The 26,498-nt window shown below is 46.9% G+C and overlaps 1 protein-coding gene across 5 annotated transcripts in view; it reads left to right on the top strand.

Annotated features, from left to right (window-relative positions):
• Hasp (Hig-anchoring scaffold protein) overlaps positions 1-26,498 on the top strand; it is an 809,679-nt gene that overhangs the window by 636,767 nt on the left and 146,414 nt on the right. For all 5 annotated transcript variants that reach the window (XM_070079939.1, XM_070079946.1, XM_070079933.1 and 2 more), the window contains 3 exons: positions 14,864-15,079; positions 15,749-15,946; positions 16,791-17,051. In XM_070079939.1, coding sequence (XP_069936040.1) covers positions 14,864-15,079; positions 15,749-15,946; positions 16,791-17,051 — 675 coding nt within the window. The remainder of the gene's footprint in view (positions 1-14,863; positions 15,080-15,748; positions 15,947-16,790; positions 17,052-26,498) is intronic.

The following is a 26,498-nucleotide window of genomic DNA, read 5'->3' as shown; positions in this document are numbered from 1 at the left end:
CGAGGCTGTCTCTACCTATCACACGAGGCTGTCTCTACCTGTCACACGAGGCTGTCTCTACCTGTCACACGAGGCTGTCTCTACCTGTCACACGAGGCTGTCTCTACCTATCACACGAGGCTGTCTCTACCTGTCACACGAGGCTGTCTCTACCTGTCACACGAGGCTGTCTCTACCTGTCACACGAGGCTGTCTCTACCTATCACACGAGGCTGTCTCTACCTGTCACACGAGGCTGTCTCTACCTATCACACGAGGCTGTCTCTACCTGTCACACGAGGCTGTCTCTACCTGTCATACGAGGCTGTCTCTACCTGTCACACGAGGCTGTCTCTACCTATCACACGAGGCTGTCTCTACCTGTCACACGAGGCTGTCTCTACCTGTCACACGAGGCTGTCTCTACCTGTCACACGAGGCTGTCTCTATCTATCACACGAGGCTGTCTCTACCTATCACACGAGGCTGTCTCTAACTGTCACACGAGGCTGTCTCTACCTATCACACGAGGCTGTCTCTACCTATCACACGAGGCTGTCTCTACCTGTCACACGAGGCTGTCTCTACCTGTCACACGAGGCTGTCTCTACCTACCACACGAGGCTGTCTCTACCTATCACACGAGGCTGTGTCTACCTGTCACACGAGGCTGTCTCTACCTGTCACACGAAGCTGTCTCTACCTGTCACACGAGGCTGTCTATACCTATCACACGAGGCTGTCTCTACCTGTCACACGAGGCTGTCTCTACCTGTCATACGAGGCTGTCTCTACCTGTCACACGAGGCTGTCTCTACCTATCACACGAGGCTGTCTCTACCCGTCACACGAGGCTGTCTCTACCTGTCACACGAGGCTGTCTCTACCTGTCACACGAGGCTGTCTCTACCTATCACACGAGGCTGTCTCTACCTATCACACGAGGCTGTCTCTACCTGTCACACGAGGCTGTCTCTACCTATCACACGAGGCTGTCTCTACCTATCACACGAGGCTGTCTCTACCTGTCACACGAGGCTGTCTCTACCTGTCACACGAGGCTGTCTCTACCTATCACACGAGGCTGTCTCTACCTGTCACACGAGGCTGTCTCTACCTGTCACACGAGGCTGTCTCTACCTGTCACACGAGGCTGTCTCTACCTACCACACGAGGCTGTCTCTACCTGTCACACGAGGCTGTCTCTACCTATCACACGAGGCTGTCTCTACCTGTCACACGAGGCTGTCTCTACCTGTCATACGAGGCTGTCTCTACCTGTCACACGAGGCTGTCTCTACCTATCACACGAGGCTGTCTCTACCTGTCACACGAGGCTGTCTCTACCTGTCACACGAGGCTGTCTCTACCTGTCACACGAGGCTGTCTCTACCTATCACACGAGGCTGTCTCTACCTATCACACGAGGCTGTCTCTACCTGTCACACGAGGCTGTCTCTACCTATCACACGAGGCTGTCTCTACCTATCACACGAGGCTGTCTCTACCTGTCACACGAGGCTGTCTCTACCTGTCACACGAGGCTGTCTCTACCTACCACACGAGGCTGTCTCTACCTATCACACGAGGCTGTCTCTACCTGTCACACGAGGCTGTCTCTACCTGTCACACGAGGCTGTCTCTACCTATCACACGAGGCTGTCTCTACCTGTCACACGAGGCTGTCTCTACCTATCACACGAGGCTGTCTTTACCTATCACACGAGGCTGTCTCTACCTATCACACGAGGCTGTCTCTACCTGTCACACGAGGCTGTCTCTACCTGTCACACGAGGCTGTCTCTACCTATCACACGAGGCTGTCTCTACCTATCACACGAGGCTGTCTCTACCTATCACACGAGGCTGTCTCCACCTATCACACGAGGCTGTCTCTACCTGTCACACGAGGCTGTCTCTACCTATCACACGAGGCTGTCTCTACCTATCACACGAGGCTGTCTCTACCTGTCACACGAGGCTGTCTCTACCTGTCACACGAGGCTGTCTCTACCTATCACACGAGGCTGTCTCTACCTGTCACACGAGGCTGTCTCTACCTATCATACGAGGCTGTCTCTACCTGTCACACGAGGCTGTCTCTACCTATCACACGAGGCTGTCTCTACCTGTCACACGAGGCTGTCTCTACCTATCACACGAGGCTGTCTCTACCTGTCACACGAGGCTGTCTCTACCTGTCACACGAGGCTGTCTCTACCTATCACACGAGGCTGTCTCTACCTGTCACACGAGGCTGTCTCTACCTATCACACGAGGCTGTCTCTACCTGTCACACGAAGCTGTCTCTACCTATCACACGAGGCTGTCTCTACCTATCACACGAGGTTGTCTCTACCTATCACACGAGGATGTCTCTACCTGTCACACGAGGCTGTCTCTACCTATCACACGAGGCTGTCTCTACCTGTCACACGAGGCTGTCTCTACCTATCACACGAGGCTGTCTCTACCTATCACACGAGGTTGTCTCTACCTATCACACGAGGCTGTCTCTACCTGTCACACGAGGCTGTCTCTACCTATCACACGAGGCAGTCTCTACCTATCACACGAGGCTGTCTCTACCTATCACACGAGTCTGTCTCTACCTATCACACGAGGTTGTCTCTACCTATCACACGAGGCTGTCTCTACCTGTCACACGAGGCTGTCTCTACCTATCACACGAGGCTGTCTCTACCTATCACACGAGTTTGTCTCCACCTATTACACGAGGCTGTCTCTACCTATCACACGAGGCTGTCTCTACCTATCACACGAGGTTGTCTCTACCTATCACACGAGGCTGTCTCTACCTATCACACGAGGCTGTCTCTACCTATCACACGAGGCTGTCTCTACCTATCACACGAGGTTGTCTCCACCTATCACACGAGGCTGTCTCTACCTATCACACGAGGCTGTCTCTACCTATCACACGAGGTTGTCTCTACCTATCACACGAGGCTGTCTCTACCTATCCCACGAGGTTGTCTCTACCTATCACACGAGGCTGTCTCTACCTATCACACGAGGCTGTCTCTACCTATCACACGAGGCTGTCTCTACCTATCACACGAGGCTGTCTCTACCTATCACACGAGGTTGTCTCCACCTATCACACGAGGCTGTCTTCACTTATCACACGAGGCTGTCTCTACCTATCACACGAGGCTGTCTCTACCTATCACACGAGGCTGTCTCTACCTATCACACGAGGCTGTCTCTACCTATCACACGAGGCTGTCTCTACCTATCACACGAGGCTGTCTCTACCTATCACACGAGGCTGTCTCCACCTATCACACGAGGCTGTCCCCACCTATCACACGAGGTTGTCTCTACCTATCACACGAGGCTGTCTCCACCTATCACACGAGGCTGTCTCCACCTATCACACGAGGGTGTCTCCACCTATCACACGAGGCTGTCTCTACCTATCACACGAGGCTGTCTCTACCTATCACACGAGGCTGTCTCTACCTATCACACGAGGCTGTCTCTACCTATCACACGAGGCTGTCTCTACCTATCACACGAGGCTGTCTCCACCTATCACACGAGGCTGTCTCCACCTATCACACGAGGCTGTCTCCACCTATCACACGAGGCTGTCTCCACCTGTCACACGAGGCTGTCTCCACCTATCACACGAGGCTGTCTCTACCTATCACACGAGGCTGTCTCCACCTATCACACGAGGCTGTCTCTACCTATCACACGAGGCTGTCTCTACCTATCACACGAGGCTGTCTCTACCTATCACACGAGGCTGTCTCTACCTATCACACGAGGCTGTCTCTACCTATCACACGAGGCTGTCTCTACCTATCACACGAGGCTGTCTCCACCTATCACACGAGGCTGTCTCCACCTATCACACGAAGCTGTCTCCACCTATCACACGAGGCTGTCTCCACCTATCACACGAGGCTGTCTCCACCCATCACACGAGGCTGTCTCCACTTATCACACGAGGCTGTCTCTACCTATCACACGAGGCTGTCTCCACCTATCTCACGAGGCTGTCTCTACCTATCACACGAGGCTGTCTCCACCTATCACACGAGGCTGTCTCCACCTATCACATGAGGCTGTCTCCACCTATCACACGAGGCTGTCTCCACCTATCACACGAGGCTGTCTCTACCTATCACACGAGGCTGTCTCTACCTATCACACGAGGTTGGCTCTACCTATCACACGAGGCTGTCTCTACCTATCACACGAGGTTGTCTCCACCTTTCACACGAGGCTGTCTCCACCTATCACACGAGGCTGTCTCTACCTATCACACGAGGTTGTCTCTACCTATCACACGAGGCTGTCTCTACCTATCACACAAGGCTGCCTCCACCTATCACACGAGGTTGTCTCTACCTATCACACGAGGTTGTCTCTACCTATCACACGAGGCTGTCTCTACCTATCACACGAGGCTGTCTCTACCTATCACTCGAGGCTGTCTCTACCTATCACACGAGGCTGTCTCTACCTATCACACGAGGCTGTCTCTACCTGTCACACGAGGCTGTCTCTACCTATCACACGAGGCTGTCTCTACCTATCACACGAGGCTGTCTCTACCTGTCACACGAGGCTGTCTCTACCTGTCACACGAGGCTGTCTCTACCTATCACACGGGGCTGTCTCTACCTGTCACACGAGGCTGTCTCTACCTGTCACACGAGGCTGTCTCTACCTGTCACACGAGGCTGTCTCTACCTATCACACGAGGCTGTCTCTACCTGTCACACGAGGCTGTCTCTACCTATCACACGAGGCTGTCTCTACCTGTCACACGAGGCTGTCTCTACCTGTCATACGAGGCTGTCTCTACCTATCACACGAGGCTGTCTCTACCTGTCACACGAGGCTGTCTCTACCTGTCACACGAGGCTGTCTCTACCTGTCACACGAGGCTGTCTCTACCTATCACACGAGGCTGTCTCTACCTATCACACGAGGCTGTCTCTACCTGTCACACGAGGCTGTCTCTACCTATCACACGAGGCTGTCTCTACCTATCACACGAGGCTGTCTCTACCTGTCACACGAGGCTGTCTCTACCTGTCACACGAGGCTGTCTCTACCTACCACACGAGGCTGTCTCTACCTATCACACGAGGCTGTCTCTACCTGTCACACGAGGCTGTCTCTACCTGTCACACGAGGCTGTCTCTACCTATCACACGAGGCTGTCTCTACCTATCACACGAGGCTGTCTCTACCTATCACACGAGGCTGTCTCTACCTGTCACACGAGGCTGTCTCTACCTGTCACACGAGGCTGTCTCTACCTATCACACGAGGCTGTCTCTACCTATCACACGAGGCTGTCTCTACCTATCACACGAGGCTGTCTCCACCTATCACACGAGGCTGTCTCTACCTGTCACACGAGGCTGTCTCTACCTGTCACACGAGGCTGTCTCTACCTGTCACACGAGGCTGTCTCTACCTATCACACGAGGCTGTCTCTACCTGTCACACGAGGCTGTCTCTACCTATCACACGAGGCTGTCTCTACCTGTCACACGAGGCTGTCTCTACCTATCACACGAGGCTGTCTCTACCTATCACACGAGGTTGTCTCTACCTATCACACGAGGCTGTCTCTACCTGTCACACGAGGCTGTCTCTACCTATCACACGAGGCTGTCTCTACCTGTCACACGAGGCTGTCTCTACCTATCACACGAGGCTGTCTCTACCTATCACACGAGGTTGTCTCTACCTATCACACGAGGCTGTCTCTACCTGTCACACGAGGCTGTCTCTACCTATCACACGAGGCTGTCTCTACCTATCACACGAGGCTGTCTCTACCTATCACACGAGTCTGTCTCTACCTATCACACGAGGTTGTCTCTACCTATCACACGAGGCTGTCTCTACCTGTCACACGAGGCTGTCTCTACCTATCACACGAGGCTGTCTCTACCTATCACACGAGGTTGTCTCCACCTATCACACGAGGCTGTCTCTACCTATCACACGAGGCTGTCTCTACCTATCACACGAGTTTTTCTCCACCTATTACACGAGGCTGTCTCTACCTATCACACGAGGCTGTCTCTACCTATCACACGAGGTTGTCTCTACCTATCACACGAGGCTGTCTCTACCTATCACACGAGGCTGTCTCTACCTATCACACGAGGCTGTCTCTACCTATCACACGAGGTTGTCTCCACCTATCACACGAGGCTGTCTCTACCTATCACACGAGGCTGTCTCTACCTATCACACGAGGTTGTCTCTACCTATCACACGAGGCTGTCTCTACCTATCCCACGAGGTTGTCTCTACCTATCACACGAGGCTGTCTCTACCTATCACACGAGGCTGTCTCTACCTATCACACGAGGCTGTCTCTACCTATCACACGAGGCTGTCTCTACCTATCACACGAGGTTGTCTCCACCTATCACACGAGGCTGTCTTCACTTATCACACGAGGCTGTCTCTACCTATCACACGAGGCTGTCTCTACCTATCACACGAGGCTGTCTCTACCTATCACACGAGGCTGTCTCTACCTATCACACGAGGCTGTCTCTACCTATCACACGAGGCTGTCTCTACCTATCACACGAGGCTGTCTCTACCTATCACACGTGGCTGTCTCCACCTATCACACGAGGCTGTCCCCACCTATCACACGAGGTTGTCTCTACCTATCACACGAGGCTGTCTCCACCTATCACACGAGGCTGTCTCCACCTATCACACGAGGGTGTCTCCACCTATCACACGAGGCTGTCTCTACCTATCACACGAGGCTGTCTCTACCTATCACACGAGGCTGTCTCTACCTATCACACGAGGCTGTCTCTACCTATCACACTAGGCTGTCTCCACCTATCACACGAGGCTGTCTCCACCTATCACACGAGGCTGTCTCCACCTATCACACGAGACTGTCTCCACCTGTCACACGAGGCTGTCTCCACCTATCACACGAGGCTGTCTCTACCTATCACACGAGGCTGTCTCCACCTATCACACGAGGCTGTCTCTACCTATCACACGAGGCTGTCTCTACCTATCACACGAGGCTGTCTCTACCTATCACACGAGGCTGTCTCTACCTATCACACGAGGCTGTCTCTACCTATCACACGAGGCTGTCTCTACCTATCACACGAGGCTGTCTCCACCTATCACACGAGGCTGTCTCCACCTATCACACGAAGCTGTCTCCACCTATCACACGAGGCTGTCTCCACCTATCACACGAGGCTGTCTCCACCCATCACACGAAGCTGTCTCCACTTATCACACGAGGCTGTCTCTACCTATCACACGAGGCTGTCTCCACCTATCTCACGAGGCTTTCTCTACCTATCACACGAGGCTGTCTCCACCTATCACACGAGGCTGTCTCCACCTATCACATGAGGCTGTCTCCACCTATCACACGAGGCTGTCTCCACCTATCACACGAGGCTGTCTCTACCTATCACACGAGGCTGTCTCTACCTATCACACGAGGTTGGCTCTACCTATCACACGAGGCTGTCTCTACCTATCACACGAGGTTGTCTCCACCTTTCACACGAGGCTGTCTCCACCTTTCACACGAGGCTGTCTCTACCTATCACACGAGGTTGTCTCTACCTATCACACGAGGCTGTCTCTACCTATCACACAAGGCTGCCTCCACCTATCACACGAGGTTGTCTCTACCTATCACACGAGGTTGTCTCTACCTATCACACGAGGCTGTCTCTACCTATCACACGAGGCTGTCTCTACCTATCACTCGAGGCTGTCTCTACCTATCACACGAGGTTGTCTCTACCTATCACACGAGGCTGTATCCACCTATCACACGAGGCTGTCTCTACCTATCACACGAGGCTGTCTCTACCTATCACACGAGGCTGTCTCTACCTATCACACGAGGCTGTCTCCACCTATCACACGAGGTTGTCTCTACCTATAACACGAGGCTGTCTCTACCTATCACACGAGGCTGTCTCTACCTATCACACGAGGCTGTCTCTACCTATCACACGAGGTTGTCTCTACCTATCACACTAGGTTGTCTCCACCTATCACACGAGGCTGTCTCCACCTATCACACGAGGCTGTCTCTACCTATTACACGAGGCTGTCTCTACCTATCACACGAGGCTGTCTCCACCTATCACACGAGGTTGTCTCCACCTATCACACGAGTCTGTCTCCACCTATCACACGAGGCTGTCTCCGCCTATCACACGAGGTTGTCTCCACCTATCACACGAGGCTGTCTCTACCTATCACACGAGGCTGTCTCTACCTATCACACGAGGCTGTCTCCACCTATCACACGAGGCTGTCTCCACCTATCACACGAGGCTGTCTCCACCTATCACACGAGGCTGTCTCCAACTATCACACGAGGCTGTCTCCACCTATCACACGAGGCTGTCTCCACCTATCACACGAAGCTGTCTCCACCTATCACACGAGGCTGTCTCCACCTATCACACGAGGCTGTCTCTACCTATCACACGAGGCTGTCTCTACCTATCACACGAGGCTGTCTCCACCTATCACACGAGGCTGTCTCCACCTATCACACGAGGCTGTCTCCACCTATCACACGAGGCTGTCTCTACCTATCACACGAGGCTGTCTCTACCTATCACACGAGGCTGTCTCCACCTATCACACGAGGTTGTCTCCACCTATCACACGAGGCTGTCTCCACCTATCACACGAGGCTGTCTCCGCCTATCACACGAGGTTGTCTCCACCTATCCCACGAGGCTGTCTCTACCTATCACACGAGGCTGTCTCTACCTATCACACGAGGCTGTCTCCACCTATCACACGAGGCTGTCTCCACCTATCACACGAGGCTGTCTCCACCTATCACACGAGGCTGTCTCCACCTATCACACGAAGCTGTCTCCACCTATCACACGAGGCTGTCTCCACCTATCACACGAGGCTGTCTCTACCTATCACACGAGGCTGTCTCTACCTATCACACGAGGCTGTCTCCACCTATCACACGAGGCTGTCTCCACCTATCACACGAGGCTGTCTCCACCTATCACACGAGGCTGTCTCCACCTATCACACGAGGCTGTCTCCACCTATCACACGAGGCTGTCTTCACTTATCACACGAGGCTGTCTCTACCTATCACACGAGGCTGTCTCTACCTATCACACGAGGCTGTCTCTACCTATCACACGAGGCTGTCTCTACCTATCACACGAGGCTGTCTCTACCTATCACACGAGGCTGTCTCTACCTATCACACGAGGCTGTCTCTACCTATCACACGAGGCTGTCTCCACCTATCACACGAGGCTGTCCCCACCTATCACACGAGGTTGTCTCTACCTATCACACGAGGCTGTCTCCACCTATCACACGAGGCTGTCTCCACCTATCACACGAGGGTGTCTCCACCTATCACACGAGGCTGTCTCTACCTATCACACGAGGCTGTCTCTACCTATCACACGAGGCTGTCTCTACCTATCACACGAGGCTGTCTCTACCTATCACACGAGGCTGTCTCTACCTATCACACTAGGCTGTCTCCACCTATCACACGAGGCTGTCTCCACCTATCACACGAGGCTGTCTCCACCTATCACACGAGGCTGTCTCCACCTGTCACACGAGGCTGTCTCCACCTATCACACGAGGCTGTCTCTACCTATCACACGAGGCTGTCTCCACCTATCACACGAGGCTGTCTCTACCTATCACACGAAGCTGTCTCTACCTATCACACGAGGCTGTCTCTACCTATCACACGAGGCTGTCTCTACCTATCACACGAGGCTGTCTCTACCTATCACACGAGGCTGTCTCTACCTATCACACGAGGCTTTCTCCACCTATCACACGAGGCTGTCTCCACCTATCACACGAAGCTGTCTCCACCTATCACACGAGGCTGTCTCCACCTATCACACGAGGCTGTCTCCACCCATCACACGAGGCTGTCTCCACTTATCACACGAGGCTGTCTCTACCTATCACACGAGGCTGTCTCCACCTATCTCACGAGGCTGTCTCTACCTATCACACGAGGCTGTCTCCACCTATCACACGAGGCTGTCTCCACCTATCACATGAGGCTGTCTCCACCTATCACACGAGGCTGTCTCCACCTATCACACGAGGCTGTCTCTACCTATCACACGAGGCTGTCTCTACCTATCACGCGAGGTTGGCTCTACCTATCACACGAGGCTGTCTCTACCTATCACACGAGGTTGTCTCCACCTTTCACACGAGGCTGTCTCCACCTATCACACGAGGCTGTCTCTACCTATCACACGAGGTTGTCTCTACCTATCACACGAGGCTGTCTCTACCTATCACACAAGGCTGCCTCCACCTATCACACGAGGTTGTCTCTACCTATCACACGAGGTTGTCTCTACCTATCACACGAGGCTGTCTCTACCTATCACACGAGGCTGTCTCTACCTATCACTCGAGGCTGTCTCTACCTATCACACGAGGTTGTCTCTACCTATCACACGAGGCTGTATCCACCTATCACACGAGGCTGTCTCTACCTATCACACGAGGCTGTCTCTACCTATCACACGAGGCTGTCTCTACCTATCACACGAGGCTGTCTCCACCTATCACACGAGGTTGTCTCTACCTATAACACGAGGCTGTCTCTACCTATCACACGAGGCTGTCTCTACCTATCACACGAGGCTGTCTCTACCTATCACACGAGGTTGTCTCTACCTATCACACTAGGTTGTCTCCACCTATCACACGAGGCTGTCTCCACCTATCACACGAGGCTGTCTCTACCTATTACACGAGGCTGTCTCTACCTATCACACGAGGCTGTCTCCACCTATCACACGAGGTTGTCTCCACCTATCACACGAGGCTGTCTCCACCTATCACACGAGGCTGTCTCCGCCTATCACACGAGGTTGTCTCCACCTATCACACGAGGCTGTCTCTACCTATCACACGAGGCTGTCTCTACCTATCACACGAGGCTGTCTCCACCTATCACACGAGGCTGTCTCCACCTATCACACGAGGCTGTCTCCACCTATCACACGAGGCTGTCTCCACCTATCACACGAGGCTGTCTCCACCTATCACACGAGGCTGTCTCCACCTATCACACGAAGCTGTCTCCACCTATCACACGAGGCTGTCTCCACCTATCACACGAGGCTGTCTCTACCTATCACACGAGGCTGTCTCTACCTATCACACGAGGCTGTCTCCACCTATCACACGAGGCTGTCTCCACCTATCACACGAGGCTGTCTCAACCTATCACACGAGGCTGTCTCTACCTATCACACGAGGCTGTCTCTACCTATCACACGAGGCTGTCTCCACCTATCACACGAGGTTGTCTCCACCTATCACACGAGGCTGTCTCCACCTATCCCACGAGGCTGTCTCTACCTATCACACGAGGCTGTCTCTACCTATCACACGAGGTTGTCTCCACCTATCCCACGAGGCTGTCTCTACCTATCACACGAGGCTGTCTCTACCTATCACACGAGGCTGTCTCCACCTATCACACGAGGCTGTCTCCACCTATCACACGAGGCTGTCTCCACCTATCACACGAGGCTGTCTCCACCTATCACACGAAGCTGTCTCCACCTATCACACGAGGCTGTCTCCACCTATCACACGAGGCTGTCTCTACCTATCACACGAGGCTGTCTCTACCTATCACACGAGGCTGTCTCCACCTATCACACGAGGCTGTCTCCACCTATCACACGAGGCTGTCTCCACTTATCACACGAGGCTGTCTCCACCTATCACACGAGGCTGTCTCCACCTATCACACGAGGCTGTCTCCACTTATCACACGAGGCTGTCTCTACCTATCACACGAGGCTGTCTCTACCTATCACACGAGGCTGTCTCTACCTATCACACGAGGCTGTCTCTACCTATCACATGAGGCTGTCTCCACCTATCACACGAGGCTGTCTCCACCTATCACACGAGGCTGTCTCCACCTATCACAAGAGGCTGTCTCCACTTATCACACGAGGCTGTCTCTACCTATCACACGAGGCTGTCTCTACCTATTACACGAGGCTGTCTCTACCTATCACACGAGGCTGTCTCTACCTATCACACGAGGCTGTCTCCACCTATCACACGAGGCTGTCTCCACCTATCACACGAGGCTGTCTCCACCTATCACACGAGGCTGTCTCCACTTATCACACGAGGCTGTCTCTACCTATCACACGAGGCTGTCTCCACCTATCACACGAGGCTGTCTCCACTTATCACACGAGGCTGTCTCTACCTATCACACGAGGCTGTCTCTACCTATCACACGAGGCTGTCTCCACCTATCACACGAGGCTGCCTCCACCTATCACACGGAAATAAATATGGAAATGGTGTGTTGCAGTATGCACAGGTCATGCACACACGCAAATACTCCCATGAATTTTGCTCAAGATAAATTACACAAGGGTTGAAAATTTAAAGCCAGTTGAATATGGCATTCTCGAGTAATAAAAAAATGAGAAAACAAACTTTAAATACTATAAAACTGAGGGTTTTTAATTCTTCAGTTTATTATTTAAATTCTACTTAAAAATCTGTACAATCATATAAGAATAAATATTTGAATTTGATATTTTTGAAAAATAAAATTGTTAAAATTGGCTCAGAAAAAGGCAGATTAGCGCCACAGCTGAAAATTTAATACAAATATAATTGCTTAAACGATTTAACAACATTTCGAGTTTAAAGACATACTCTAGTTATTATACGAGAAACAATTTGCTTAATAAAATTGGTAAATTTCAAAATTTACATAGCTGAAAGTGAGTGACAAGCTGACTGGGCTTTAATAAAGACCAACAATGATAAATAACAAAAAAGGCACAATACCGTGACTGGAACGATACACAAATAACCCGCACATAAAAGAGAGAAGCTTACGACGACGTTTCGGTCTGACTTGGACCAAGTCAAAAAAGGTATTCTCTAGTAACTAATCTGATTCTAGCGATTCCAAGTTTTTTAATTATTTAAGTAAAATTTCAGATTTGCATCTACTGACACCATGGGGGTATCATCCTTCTTATATAATACACTGTCAATAATATTTTGAGGCTAATCAGAAGAAGCATTCTTTATTTATTAAAAAATGAATATCAATATTTATTTAATAAATCTGGCCAACTAGGATTTAAACCAGACAATGACAGCGAGAGCCTCGTGTTTAGGAAGCCACACCAGTATCAAATTTTAAAATCCAGCAGACGAGACTAGCCTTAAGATGCATCATTCAAAACTCCATCTAAATGCTTCAATATCACTCTCTGTTGTCGTCGATTTTTTGAAGATATGCCACTGAGGATTTCAGAAGTTGTCCGAGCTATTTCATGAGGATGGAAATGCGTTTAGCAACCTTGCCTATGAGGTACATGCACATGCCAATTGTTTCAGTAATTTGGCCCTTGTTACTGTGCACAAGTGCTCAAAATTTGTACTCGATTAGATGAGGCGTTCTCGAGTTATGAGTACAATAACATCGGAAGTTGGAGGGAGAACAAAAGGTTTCAGACAACCTCGTAAAGGTGCCCCTTAAGGGATAATTAACAAAAAAATTTGCTAGTAATAATAAAAAAAATTGCTATTTAGTTGCCCCGAATAAGAGCAAGTTCCTTTGTGCCTCAAGTAACAAAATATTCTTCTCTACATTTCCCAAGCAACAAAATGTTCTTCTCTACATTTCCCAAGCAACAAAATGTTCTTCTCTACATTTCCCAAGTAACAAAATGTTCTTCTCTACATTTCCCAAGTAACAAAATGTTCTTCTCTACATTTCCCAAGTAACAAAATGTTCTTCTCTACATTTCCCAAGTAACACCGTGTCTGATGCTTTACGCTGGACAAGGTAACACCAGATTCACTAATCCCATCATCAGCATCATCTTCATTTATCTTAATTATCAGTAACAACATGTTCCTTGGAATGTAGTTAAATGGTTCAAAACCGACACGTTGATAAATTAGACACACGTGCAATAGTTGGGTATCTTTGCTGAGGAAAGATTTCGCCACACAGTGGCTTCATCAGTCCAGTATAAAGATGAATGCTAAAGATCAGAAGGAGTTTGAAGTAATCAGTCCCATAGCCTGGAGTCGATGCCATCTTTTCCAGGCTGTGAGACTGAAAACTTCAAACTACTTCAGATCTTCATCGTTCTTCTTTGTATGGACTGATGAAGGCACTGTGTGGGGAAACGTTTCCTCAGTAAAGATACCCAAGTGTTGCACATGCGTCTAATTTATCATCAGGGTCGACGGTACCTTCTCCAAGCAATTAACAAAGCCTCTCTCTCCGTACTTCACCAAAAATCAGGTTCCTTCCTCCTGGCCCTAAGTAGCATTTGGTTCATGAATCCCTATAGCAAGTAACACAGTCCATCGCTCCCTGCATTAAGTAACTCTGGGATCTTTCCTCTCTTCCATAACTACCAAAAGTGTTATTATTTTATTCACCAAATAACGAAATTTTTATTTTTTTTACAGCAAGTAACACGAGATCTCTCACTCCTGTCACAGATAATTACCAAGTAATTTCACTCTCACAAGTAACACCAGGTAAGAATCTCCAAAAAGTAGCACCAGGTCTCACTTTACAAGTAATACGACGTAAATAACACCAGGTAACACCTCTGTCTTCACAAGCAGAAACAGATAACACTACCTTCTCCCCAAGTAACACCAGGTAACTCCCACTACAAGTAACTTTCACCTCATAACAGCCTTTCTCCGTCACATGCAACACTAGATAACTATCCCACCGGTAGCAGTAACACTTCCCCTTCCCCAAGTAACACCAGGTAACACTAACTCCTCCCCACCGCCACAGACTCCCCCGCCGTGCCTCACTGCGAGCCTATCGCCAGCGAGCCGTACCTACGTGTCGAGGTAATACGGAAGGGTCGGGACAGCAACTACACGTACTCAGCAGGTGCCAGGATCAAAGTGACGTGTCTTCACGGCTACGGTCTCAACATTGGCAACAGGACTGCAAAGTGTGCACGCAGGGGCAAGTGGAAACCAATGAAACCTCAGTGTGTTACCTGTGAGTATGTTACCTCTGAATGTGTTACTTCTCAGTGTGTTACCTGTGAGTATGTTACCTCTGAATGTGTTACTTCTGAGTGTGTTACCTGTGTGTGTGTATGAGCGTACGTGAATAAGAGTATTTACACGTGTCCAGTATCTTGTGTTCCTTTAACGTTCTTCTTATCTTTGCTAAGATCCAGAGAATATATCTCACTTTCCTTACATCAAATAAGAACATAATAATGTAGGAACACTGCAGAAGGCCTACTGGCCCATACAAGGCAAGTTCTTATCAAAATGACCTCTTCCCAAAGCTACCCAAGAATTTACTCCCGTACCCAATGACACAAATAAAACCCAGTCCCTCCCACTCATATATTTGTCCAATCTCTTTTTAAAGCTGCCCAAAGTCTTAGCCTCTATCACCCTACTGGGAAGATTGTTCCACGCATCCACAACTCTGTTAGAAAACCAGTACTTACCTATGTCATTTCTAAATCTAAATTAAACCAACTTAAATCCATTATTTCTGGTTCTTACCTGGTTCGACACCCTCAGTACTTTATTAATATCTCCTTTGTTTATGCCCGTCATCCACTTATACACTTCAATGATATCTCCCTTCATTTTTCTACACATTAGTATTTTCCACTATGTGACGGTGCGTACCTCTACGTTCGTGCAGTGCCGTGCTCGGTACCCGAGGCTCCTCACGGACAGTTTGAGTTCAACGGGGTGGCCGTGGTGGAGCGCGCTATCATCAGTCATGGCGAGGTAGTGAAGTTCTCCTGCCAGAGCGGCTACAACGTCCTGGGCTCCGACACTATGAGGTGCTGGTACGGCGCCTGGGCCGTCACCGGCAAGAACCCAGAGTGCATACCAAGTGAGTACCAGGTCCAGAGTGCATACCAAGTGAGTACCAGGTCCAGAGTGCATACCAAGTGAGTACCAGGTCCAGAGTGCATACCAAGTTAATACCAGGTCCAGAGTGCATACCAAATATCAGGTGCAGAGTGCATACAAAGTGAGTACCAGGTCTAGAGTGCATACCAAATAAGTATAAGGTCCAGAGTGCATACCAGGTGAGTACCAGGCCCAGAGTGCATACCAAATAAGTACCAGGTCCAGAATGCATACCAAGTGAGTGCCAGATCCAGAGTGCATAACAAGTACCATGTCCAGAGTGCATAACAAGTACCAGATCCAGAGTGCATACCAAATGAATACTAGGTCGAAAATTTATACAAAATACCAGTCCCAGATTTCAACTTGAGTACCTAATCAAGAGAGCATTCCAAATGATTACCAGGTTCAGAGTGTATATAGAGTACCAGGTAGGAAAGTGATACCTAGAGAGTACCAGGTTAAGAATACATATCACAAGTCTGATTTTTTTTAACGTCTTCTCCCTCACTCTCCCCGCTAGCGAGTGTTTTAACCTCCTGGCATACACCCGGTTTCATCCCCAGCAATACCTCAACCTCATCCGTCTCCCCAGATGCCCACCCAAGCTTATTTCCCAGACAAGGACTGAGCACCAACACCCATCTTGCTACGGCAAGGTGTGCAAGCCAATAGTGTATACCTGCGCTCGTAATAAGGAGTGCCTGTCCTGAAGTTTGTGTCTCCGTATTGTTTCTACGAGCCTGCCTTCAGTATTGCAAGGAGTACAGGCTAATAGTCAACGCCTGTGCCCGTAATATATCCACTGTTAACTTTTCACCCAGACAACTGCGTGCTACCCGACCTGAGCCACGGGAAGTACACAGCCGGCTACAAGAAAGGCTTGACGATCATACACGGAGCATCGGTTGGCTACGCCTGTGACGACGGCTGGCTTATTGGCGTGACGGACGTCTCCTGCTATCTAGGGATGCTGAGCCCCGCTCCCCCGGCGTGCGTCACCCCAGTACACACCGTTGAGACCGTCAACAACGAGCCTGTCTCCCCAGTCAAGAGAGAACACTCCAACGGACCTCACACCAGCGGTAAGGCAGAGGAGCCAAGTTCATACTGTGGTCTACTGTGTGTGCACTGCAGATACAAAGTATAAGTGTTTGTGTGAACTGGTGGAGATGGAGAGTGTAAGATTATTGTGTACTGGAAAAGATGGAGAGTATAGGTGTTCGTGAATGCTCATAAGAGAATGAGGAGAATGTCTGTACTTTTTTTGAGATGAGAGAGATGATGATGGGTGAGTGTACTAAGGAAGATAAAGTGAAAAGACGGGAAGTTTGTTTCCTGTAGAATATGGAGAAGAGAGGTAAACCCGTCCTGGAAAAGACAAGGTAATAATGGTAACGAAAAAAATAAACGTTGATACTTTTTATTGCGTCATGGACTATTATGTACATAATACCCGGATTACAAACTGATGCACAAGCACGCGCGCACACGTACGCGCGCACACGCACGCGCGCACACGCACATGCCTCAGAGCGGCCAGGAGTGGAAAGACCTAGACAGCGAAGTGGTTATATAATATTTTAAGAAAATCGACAAACTAATGAAGGAAACATTTATACAACACTTGGGTAACTTTATAATGGAAACGTTTGTCCGTCCAATGGCTTTCTCAGTCCAATACAGAGAAGAGCGGTGGAAGATGACAAAGAGTTTGAGGTAATCAATCCCTCTTTGTATTAGACTGATAAAGCCACTGGCTGGCGAAACGTTTCCTCTACTAGTGGTAGAGGAGGGATCCATACATAGTCTTAAGAATAGGTGTGATAGGACTCACATAGCTCCTGGCCCGGAGAGGCGGGGCCAGGAGCTGAGACTTGTTCCCTGAAACATCATATTGATGAGTACTACTACGTAAATACACGTCACCCATATAAAATACAAGGTGAGACGGCTCACCCTGACTAAGGTACAACAACGTTCGTCTTACGACTGACTGAACGTCAATTAGCATCTATGAACAATATCGGGCAATACACATTAGGTGATTAAAGTGGAAAAAATGCACACTGAGGAAGGTGTAGCTGATGTAAAGAAATATTGAGAATATTAAGCCTGGAAGGTAGTGAGGGGACAAACTGAGGTTAAGAGGTGAGGTAAACCCGTATGTTTCCATCAAGGGATAAGCGCTTTATTGTGATTATAGTATAAAAATTCTGAACGGCTGAACCTTCGTAGGAAATGTGTGGATGGTTTCATGAGTTACGGCTGTGTAGGCTGTGCCTACACAGCCGTCAGGAAAACACAGGTGTGTTTTCCTCAAGTCATCATATAAGTTATCATGTGCCAATTTTACAACTTACATTGTTTTCTTCTAGGTTATCATAGGTTAAATTAACATAATATTTCATGCGTCTATAACACGTGTGTCCTCAAGACCAGTCATAATCATATATTTATATGCACACTAGCTAGACCTTAAACTTATCTAGTTACATTTTACCTTAAAAATCTAGTGAATCTTTCTTAGAGAAAAGTTTGGAGTGATCTTAGTCTGCATAGATCGTAGATCACTTTTCAAAAATTTTAAATGCTGCATTTCACGCGATAATTTCTGCGTGCCGCATATAATTACCTCCAAACCTTCCGTGCTGTAGCGACATAATGCAGCTTCTGATCATAATGTTAGTATTATCACCTTATGTCGCCCACTGTTACAGTCGCTTGTATTAAAGTATATAGTAATGGGATTATGGAATACGGGGATACCTTCCTGGGATCATTAAGGCACAAGGTACTGGGATTATGGAATACGGAAATACCTTCCTGTGATCATTAAGGCACAAGGTACTGGGATTATGGAATACGGGGATACCTTCCTGGGATCATTAAGGCACAAGGTACTGGGATTATGGAATACGGGGATACCTTCCTGGGATCATTAAGGCACAAGGTACTGGGATTATGGAATACGGGGATACCTTCCTGGGATCATTAAGGCACAAGGTACTGGGATTATGGAATACGGGGATGCCTTCCTGGGATCATTAAGGCACAAGGTACTGGGATTATGGAATACGGGGATGCCTTCCTGGGATCATTAAGGCACAAGGTACTGGGATTATGGAATACGGGGATGCCTTCCTGGGATCATTAAGGCACAAGGTACTGGGATTATGGAATACGGGGATGCCTTCCTGGGATCATTAAGGCACAAGGTACTGGGATTATGGAATACGGGGATGCCTTCCTGGGATCATTAAGGCACAAGGTACTGGGATTATGGAATACGGGGATGCCTTCCTGGGATCATTAAGGCACAAGGTACTGGGATTATGGAATACGGGGATGCCTTCCTGGGATCATTAAGGCACAAGGTACTGGGATTATGGAATACGGGGATGCCTTCCTGGGATCATTAAGGCACAAGGTACTGGGATTATGGAATACGGGGATGCCTTCCTGGGATCATTAAGGCACAAGGTACTGGGATTATGGAATACGGGGATGCCTTCCTGGGATCATTAAGGCACAAGGTACTGGGATTATGGAATACGGGGATGCCTTCCTGGGATCATTAAGGCACAAGGTACTGGGATTATGGAATACGGGGATGCCTTCCTGGGATCATTAAGGCACAAGGTACTGGGATTATGGAATACGGGGATGCCTTCCTGGGATCATTAAGGCACAAGGTACTGGGATTATGGAATACGGGGATGCCTTCCTGGGATCATTAAGGCACAAGGTACTGGGATTATGGAATACGGGGATGCCTTCCTGGGATCATTAAGGCACAAGGTACTGGGATTATGGAATACGGGGATGCCTTCCTGGGATCATTAAGGCACAAGGTACTGGGATTATGGAATACGGGGATGCCTTCCTGGGATCATTAAGGCACAAGGTACTGGGATTATGGAATACGGGGATGCCTTCCTGGGATCATTAAGGCACAAGGTACTGGGATTATGGAATACGGGGATGCCTTCCTGGGATCATTAAGGCACAAGGTACTGGGATTATGGAATACGGGGATGCCTTCCTGGGATCATTAAGGCACAAGGTACTGGGATTATGGAATACGGGGATGCCTTCCTGGGATCATTAAGGCACAAGGTACTGGGATTATGGAATACGGGGATGCCTTCCTGGGATCATTAAGGCACAAGGTACTGGGATTATGGAATACGGGGATGCCTTCCTGGGATCATTAAGGCACAAGGTACTGGGATTATGGAATACGAGGATGCCTTCCTGGGATCATTAAGGCACAAGGTACTGGGATTATGGAATACGGGGATGCCTTCCTGGGATCATTAAGGCACAAGGTACTGGGATTATGGAATACGGGGATACCTTCCTGGGATCATTAAGGCACAAGGTACTGGGATTATGGAATACGGGGATACCTTTCTGGGATCATTAAGGCACAAGGTACTGGGATTATGGAATACGGGGATACCTTCCTGGGATCATTAAGGCACAAGGTACTGGGATTATGGAATACGGGGATACCTTCCTGGGATCATTAAGGCACAAGGTACTGGGATTATGGAATACGGGAATACCTTCCTGGGATCATTAAGGCACAAGGTACTGGGATTATGGAATACGGGGATACCTTCCTGGGATCATTAAGGCACAAGGTACTGGGATTATGGAATACGGGGATACCTTCCTGGGATCATTAAGGCACAAGGTACTGGGATTATGGAATACGGGGATACCTTCCTAGGATCATTAAGGCACAAGGTACTGGGATTATGGAATACGGGGATACCTTCCTGGGATCATTAAGGCACAAGGTACTGGGATTATGAAATACGGGGATACCTTCCTAGGATCATTAAGGCACAAGTACTGGGATTATGGAATACGGGGATACCTTCCTGGGATCGCGCAGCGGTCGGAAGACGATACTCAGAATAATTCTTGTGTGACAGATTTTCAAGCGACCGACGCTCCTTCCTGTCTTCCAAGATTCATGTTAAAATTCACAGAGACTTAATAAAAATGCTGAACGTTATATGAAGTTAAATATATGAAATAAACGAAGCGATTTTAATTTTGGGAGGAAGAATTTTTATAGGGTTAGCAATGTTTATATTGCTGCTTAGGAATATATGCCGGTGACTACCACTGTTATTACTACAACTACCACTATAACTACCACTACTACCACTGTTATTACTACAACTACCACTATAACTACCTCTACTACCACTGTTATTACTACAACTACCACTATAACTACCACTACTACCACTGTTATTACTACAACTACCACTATAACTACCACTACTACCACTGTTATTACTACAACTACCACTATAACTACCACTACTACCACTGTTATTACTACAACTACCACTATAACTACCACTACTACCACTGTTATTACTACAACTACCACTATAACTACCACTACTACCACTGTTATTACTACAACTACCACTATAACTACCACTACTACCACTGTTATTACTACAACTACCACTGTAACTACCACTACTACCACTGTTATTACTACAACTACAACTATAACTACCACTACTACCACTGTTATTACTACAACTACCACTATAACTACCACTACTACCGCTGTTGTTACTACAACTACCACTGTAATTACTACTACTACCACCACTGTTATTACTACAACTACCACTATAACTACCACTATAACTACCACTACTACCACTATTATTAATACAACAACGACTGTAACTACCACTACTACCACTGTTATTACTACAACTACCACTATAACTACCACTACTACCACTGTTATTACTACAACTACCACTATAACTACCACTACTACCACTATTATTAATACAACAACCACTGTAACTACTACTACTGCTACTGTTATTACTACAACTACCACTATAACTACGACTACTACTACCACTACTATTCCTACCACCACTACTACGACTACTACCATTACTACTACTTCTGTTATTACTACTGCTACTATTACTACTACTAATACTACCATTACTGCTACTACTAATACTCCCACTACTGCTACTACTACTACTACTACTAATATAGCTACTACTCTTAGTCCTCAACAAAAACAACAATAAACAAGGAAGAAAATATGTACGTATCCCCTGTACTCCTAATAGTTGTATATTCGGTACAGCAAAGAACGTAGATGATAAAGTAGTCGAGACGTTTCCTTTATATGGCACTCAAACGTTGCGAGTATATTGCATTAAGTTGGTTTTTATTGATGACGGTTGAAACCACAACGCTTCAGTGTAAATACTTTCATGTTATTTAAGGAGTATGGAGACGATATTGTTTGGTATTTAATTAGCAGTGGGATTTGATATGATTCCGTTTGTCCCAGTCTCGTATCATTCAACTCAGTCCGGTATTATTCAACTCAGTCCGGTATCATTCAACTCAGTCCGGTATCATTCAACTCAGTCTGGTATCATTCAACTCAGTCCGGTATCATTCAACTCAGTCCGGTATCATTCAACTCAGTCCGGTATCATTCAACTCAGTCCGGTATCATTCAACTCAGTCCGGTATCATTCAACTCAGTCTAGTATCATTCAACTTAGTCTGGTATCATTCAACTCAGTCCGGTATCATTCAACTCAGTCCGGTATCATTCAACTCAGTCTGGTATCATTCAACTCAGTCCGGTATCATTCAACTCAGTCTGGTATCATTCAACTCAGTCCGGTATCATTCAACTCAGTCTGGTATCATTCAACTCAGTTCGGTATCATTCAACTCAGTCCGGTATCATTCAACTCAGTCCGGTATCATTCAACTCAGTCTAGTATCATTCAACTCAGTCCGGTATCATTCAACTCAGTCTGGTATCATTCAACTCAGTCCGGTATCATTCAACTCAGTCTAGTATCATTCAACTCAGTCTAGTATCATTCAACTCAGTCTGGTATCATTCAACTCAGTCTGGTATCATTCAACTCAGTCTAGTATCATTCAACTCAGTCTGGTATCATTCAACTCAGTCCGGTATCATTCAACTCAGACTAGTATCATTCAACTCAGTCTGGTATCATTCAACTCAGTCTAGTATCATTCAACTCAGTCTAGTATCATTCAACTCAGTCTGGTATCATTCACCTCAGTCTGGTATCATTCAACTCAGTCTGGTATCATTCAGCTATTTGCCTCGGTTATGGTAAATTGCTTCCTACCCTCACCTATGGTCTATAAAGTCCAGCAGAGCACTCCTGTCCCTTGGTCAAATTAGGTACATTTCTGAAGCCAACTCTCCCGAAGGCGATAAAGCCTTCCTGTTCCTCTTAGTCAAATCCGGAGTTCTCATACCGACTCTTCCAATATTGTTAAGTCTTTTAACCTCTCTTTATTTATACTGGAACAATTTCTGAATCCACCAAAATCAATAGAAATATCCTTTCCCCTTCGCCATACCCGAATAATTTCACAAATTTCTGATGTGTTTCTTCAAATTGATCGACAAATCTGAATCAACAAACTGGTTCCATTATGTCCTCAGCTCTTAAACTGTCCAAACGTAGGTCTGCATTTTATTTGCCTTGGAGTTTACCTGGAGAGAGTTCCTGGGGTCAACGCCCCCGGTCTGTTACCAGGCCTCCTGGTGGATCAGAGCCTGATCAACCAGGCTGTTGCTGCTGGCTGCACGCAATCCAACGTACGAGCCACAGCCCGGCTGGTCAGGTACCGACTTTAGGTGCTTGTCCAGTGCCTGCTTGAAGACAGCCAGGGGTCTATTGGTAATCCCCCTTATGTATGCTGGAAGGCAGTTGAACAGTCTCGGGCTCCTGACAGTTACTGTATTGTCTCTTAACGTGCTAGTGACACCCCTGCTTTTCATTGGGGGGGGATATTGCATCGTCTGCCAAGTCTTTTTGCTTTCGTTGTGAGTGATTTTCGTGTGCCAGTTCGATACTAGTCCCTCTAGGGTATCTAGATGGGTGGGGATGGGTAGATCTACGTTCGGAGCGCTACGCGAGTAAACGTTTGAAACGTGAGTTCATTTTCACGTTTTAAGTTATTTAGCTTACCAAAGAGTCCTTTAGGTGGTGTATAGTTGGGAAAGACTTGGTTTACTATCTCTCCTGGACAGAAATAATATCAGGGAACTCAGACGTAGTAAACAGAGAATTAAAGACTATTTTTCATGTAGGAATTAACGCAACTTGTAACGACGATGGTGACTAGTTGAAAAAATTAATTTCCGGAACTTTCTGTGTATCTATATAAAAAGTAAGTTTAAGACTGCACAAATCAATTAATTACCATTCGGATATTATATTAAATATTATAAAACCATAAAATTTATTTTAAAAGGTGATCGAATATACTGAAAGGGAAGTGTTACAATAACAGGTCAGTAATCGTCATAAGTCAAGTTATATCTACTCACCTGAAGCGTCATTTTGCTGGACTAATTAAGTGAACTTGTGAGACTCGATGTACATAATGTCTTTCACAATATATATATATATATATATATATATATATATATATATATATATAGATATATATATATATATATATATATATATATATATATATATATATATGGTAAACTGGTCAGTTTGCAAGAACTCTTTTAAAATTAAGTCCTTTCTAATATTTTCTCTTATACGTTTAAAGATATATTTTTCCAGTTATTTTAATGTAAAAAAATAATAATTTTGTACCAAAAGAACCTTAGAAAACTTACCTAACCTTATTATAACAAGCGCAATTTAATTTAGTCTAATCCAACTAAATATATTTTAGATAAGTTTACAGTAATTTATTAATAAACAAACACAATGAAATATATATTTTTTTTCGTTAGGTTCGGAATGATTTTTGCGAAATTATTGCATACACAAATTTTCACTTGTCTTATTCGGCAAGAAGAGCGTTGCTATTTAAGCCAAAATCGCAAGTTTTACCTATTCGGCACGACATATATATACTGTTACTACTAATGCAAGTACTGTTACTACTATTGCTGCAGCTACTACTACTACTACTACTACTACTACTACTACTACTACTACTACTACTACTACTACTACTACTACTACTACTACTGCTACTACATGGGACAGTAAGGCTTCTGCAGTGCTTTTTCTGTTTCACCTCATATTGTTTACCTACATGTATCCTCTGTATTGTGTATTGTTTATAACAACTTGACGAAGCTCTGGAGAGCGAAACGTTGCTACAGTAAAATGTCAGATTGTTTGTGTATGTCCTTGTACTTAATAAGGGAGTTGTGGGATGGGCCTTTCTTACCACTGTTGGCCAAGTAAATTCCCACATTATTTTTGAGCGTCTTAACGGTCGCTTCCGATAACCAGAAAGGCACAACAACCAGGATTTTAGCTTCCTGTTAGCCATGTAGGCTACTTAAGTTCGATTTATGTCACCTAACAGCTGTGACTTATGAGTTATGTCACCTTACAGCTGTGACTTATGAGTTATGTCACCTTACAGCTGTGATTTATGAGTTATGTCACCTTACAGCTGTGACTTATGAGTTATGTCACCTTACAGCTGTGACTTATGAGTTATGTCACCTTACAGCTGTGACTTATGAGTTATGTCACCTTACAGCTGTGACTTATGAGTTATGTCACCTTACAGCTGTGATTTATGAGTTATGTCACCTTACAGCTGTGACTTATGAGTTATGTCACCTTACAGCTGTGATTTATGAGTTATGTCACCTTACAGCTGTGATTTATGAGTTATGTCACCTTACAGCTGTGATTTATGAGTTATGTCACCTTACAGCTGTGATTTATGAGTTGTGTCACCATGTATACACGGTGTCCTGTGATACACCTGGATAATTTTGGCTTGCCTGTGATCCATAATGTAGACATGACAGGTGTTGTCTGCCACACTGTATTAACAGTCAGGGTCACTATCCTGGCCTGACATCACACATACAAATATTGCCATTTAAATCTACTTTCCATGTTATTCCTAATTGCTTCATGTCACAGAATATGTAAACAGGTCGGAGGTAGAAAAATATGCAGTCGTAATTGGATTAACTAGCGAATCCACGTTGTATTTTCTTAGGCATGCAGTTGAATAACATGTGTAAATTAGATATGAATGTGCGATCCAGATTTTAGAGCAACCATTCACTGGTGAATCAAATTATGATTGTTTTAAAATATATTTAGTACTAGAACGTCGTTATACCTCCGACCTGTTTGCATAGTTTGTGATGTAAAGCAGTTAGGATTAGCAAGACACTAATATATGGTCTTACTTGCCATGGGGTGTAAAAGTTACACACATTGGAAAGTAAACTCGAATGGCAATGTTTGTATGAGTGACGTCAGACCCAGGCGATGACCTGACTGTTAATACAGTCAGGTCATCACCTGGAAGGTATCCACGTCTATATTATGGATCGTAGGCAGGCCATAATTGCTCAGCGTGGGCGTGTTATTGGGATGAGGGAGAGCGGCCCCTCTCTTATAGATCGCTAGACATGTAGGCATATCACAGCACCTTGTATACCACAATTA

Source organism: Cherax quadricarinatus, chromosome 6, assembly GCF_038502225.1.
Source record: "Cherax quadricarinatus isolate ZL_2023a chromosome 6, ASM3850222v1, whole genome shotgun sequence".
NCBI lineage: Eukaryota > Metazoa > Arthropoda > Malacostraca > Decapoda > Parastacidae > Cherax > Cherax quadricarinatus.
Note: the sequence above shows the minus strand (reverse complement) of the source record. Positions and strands in the feature narration are given on the sequence as shown.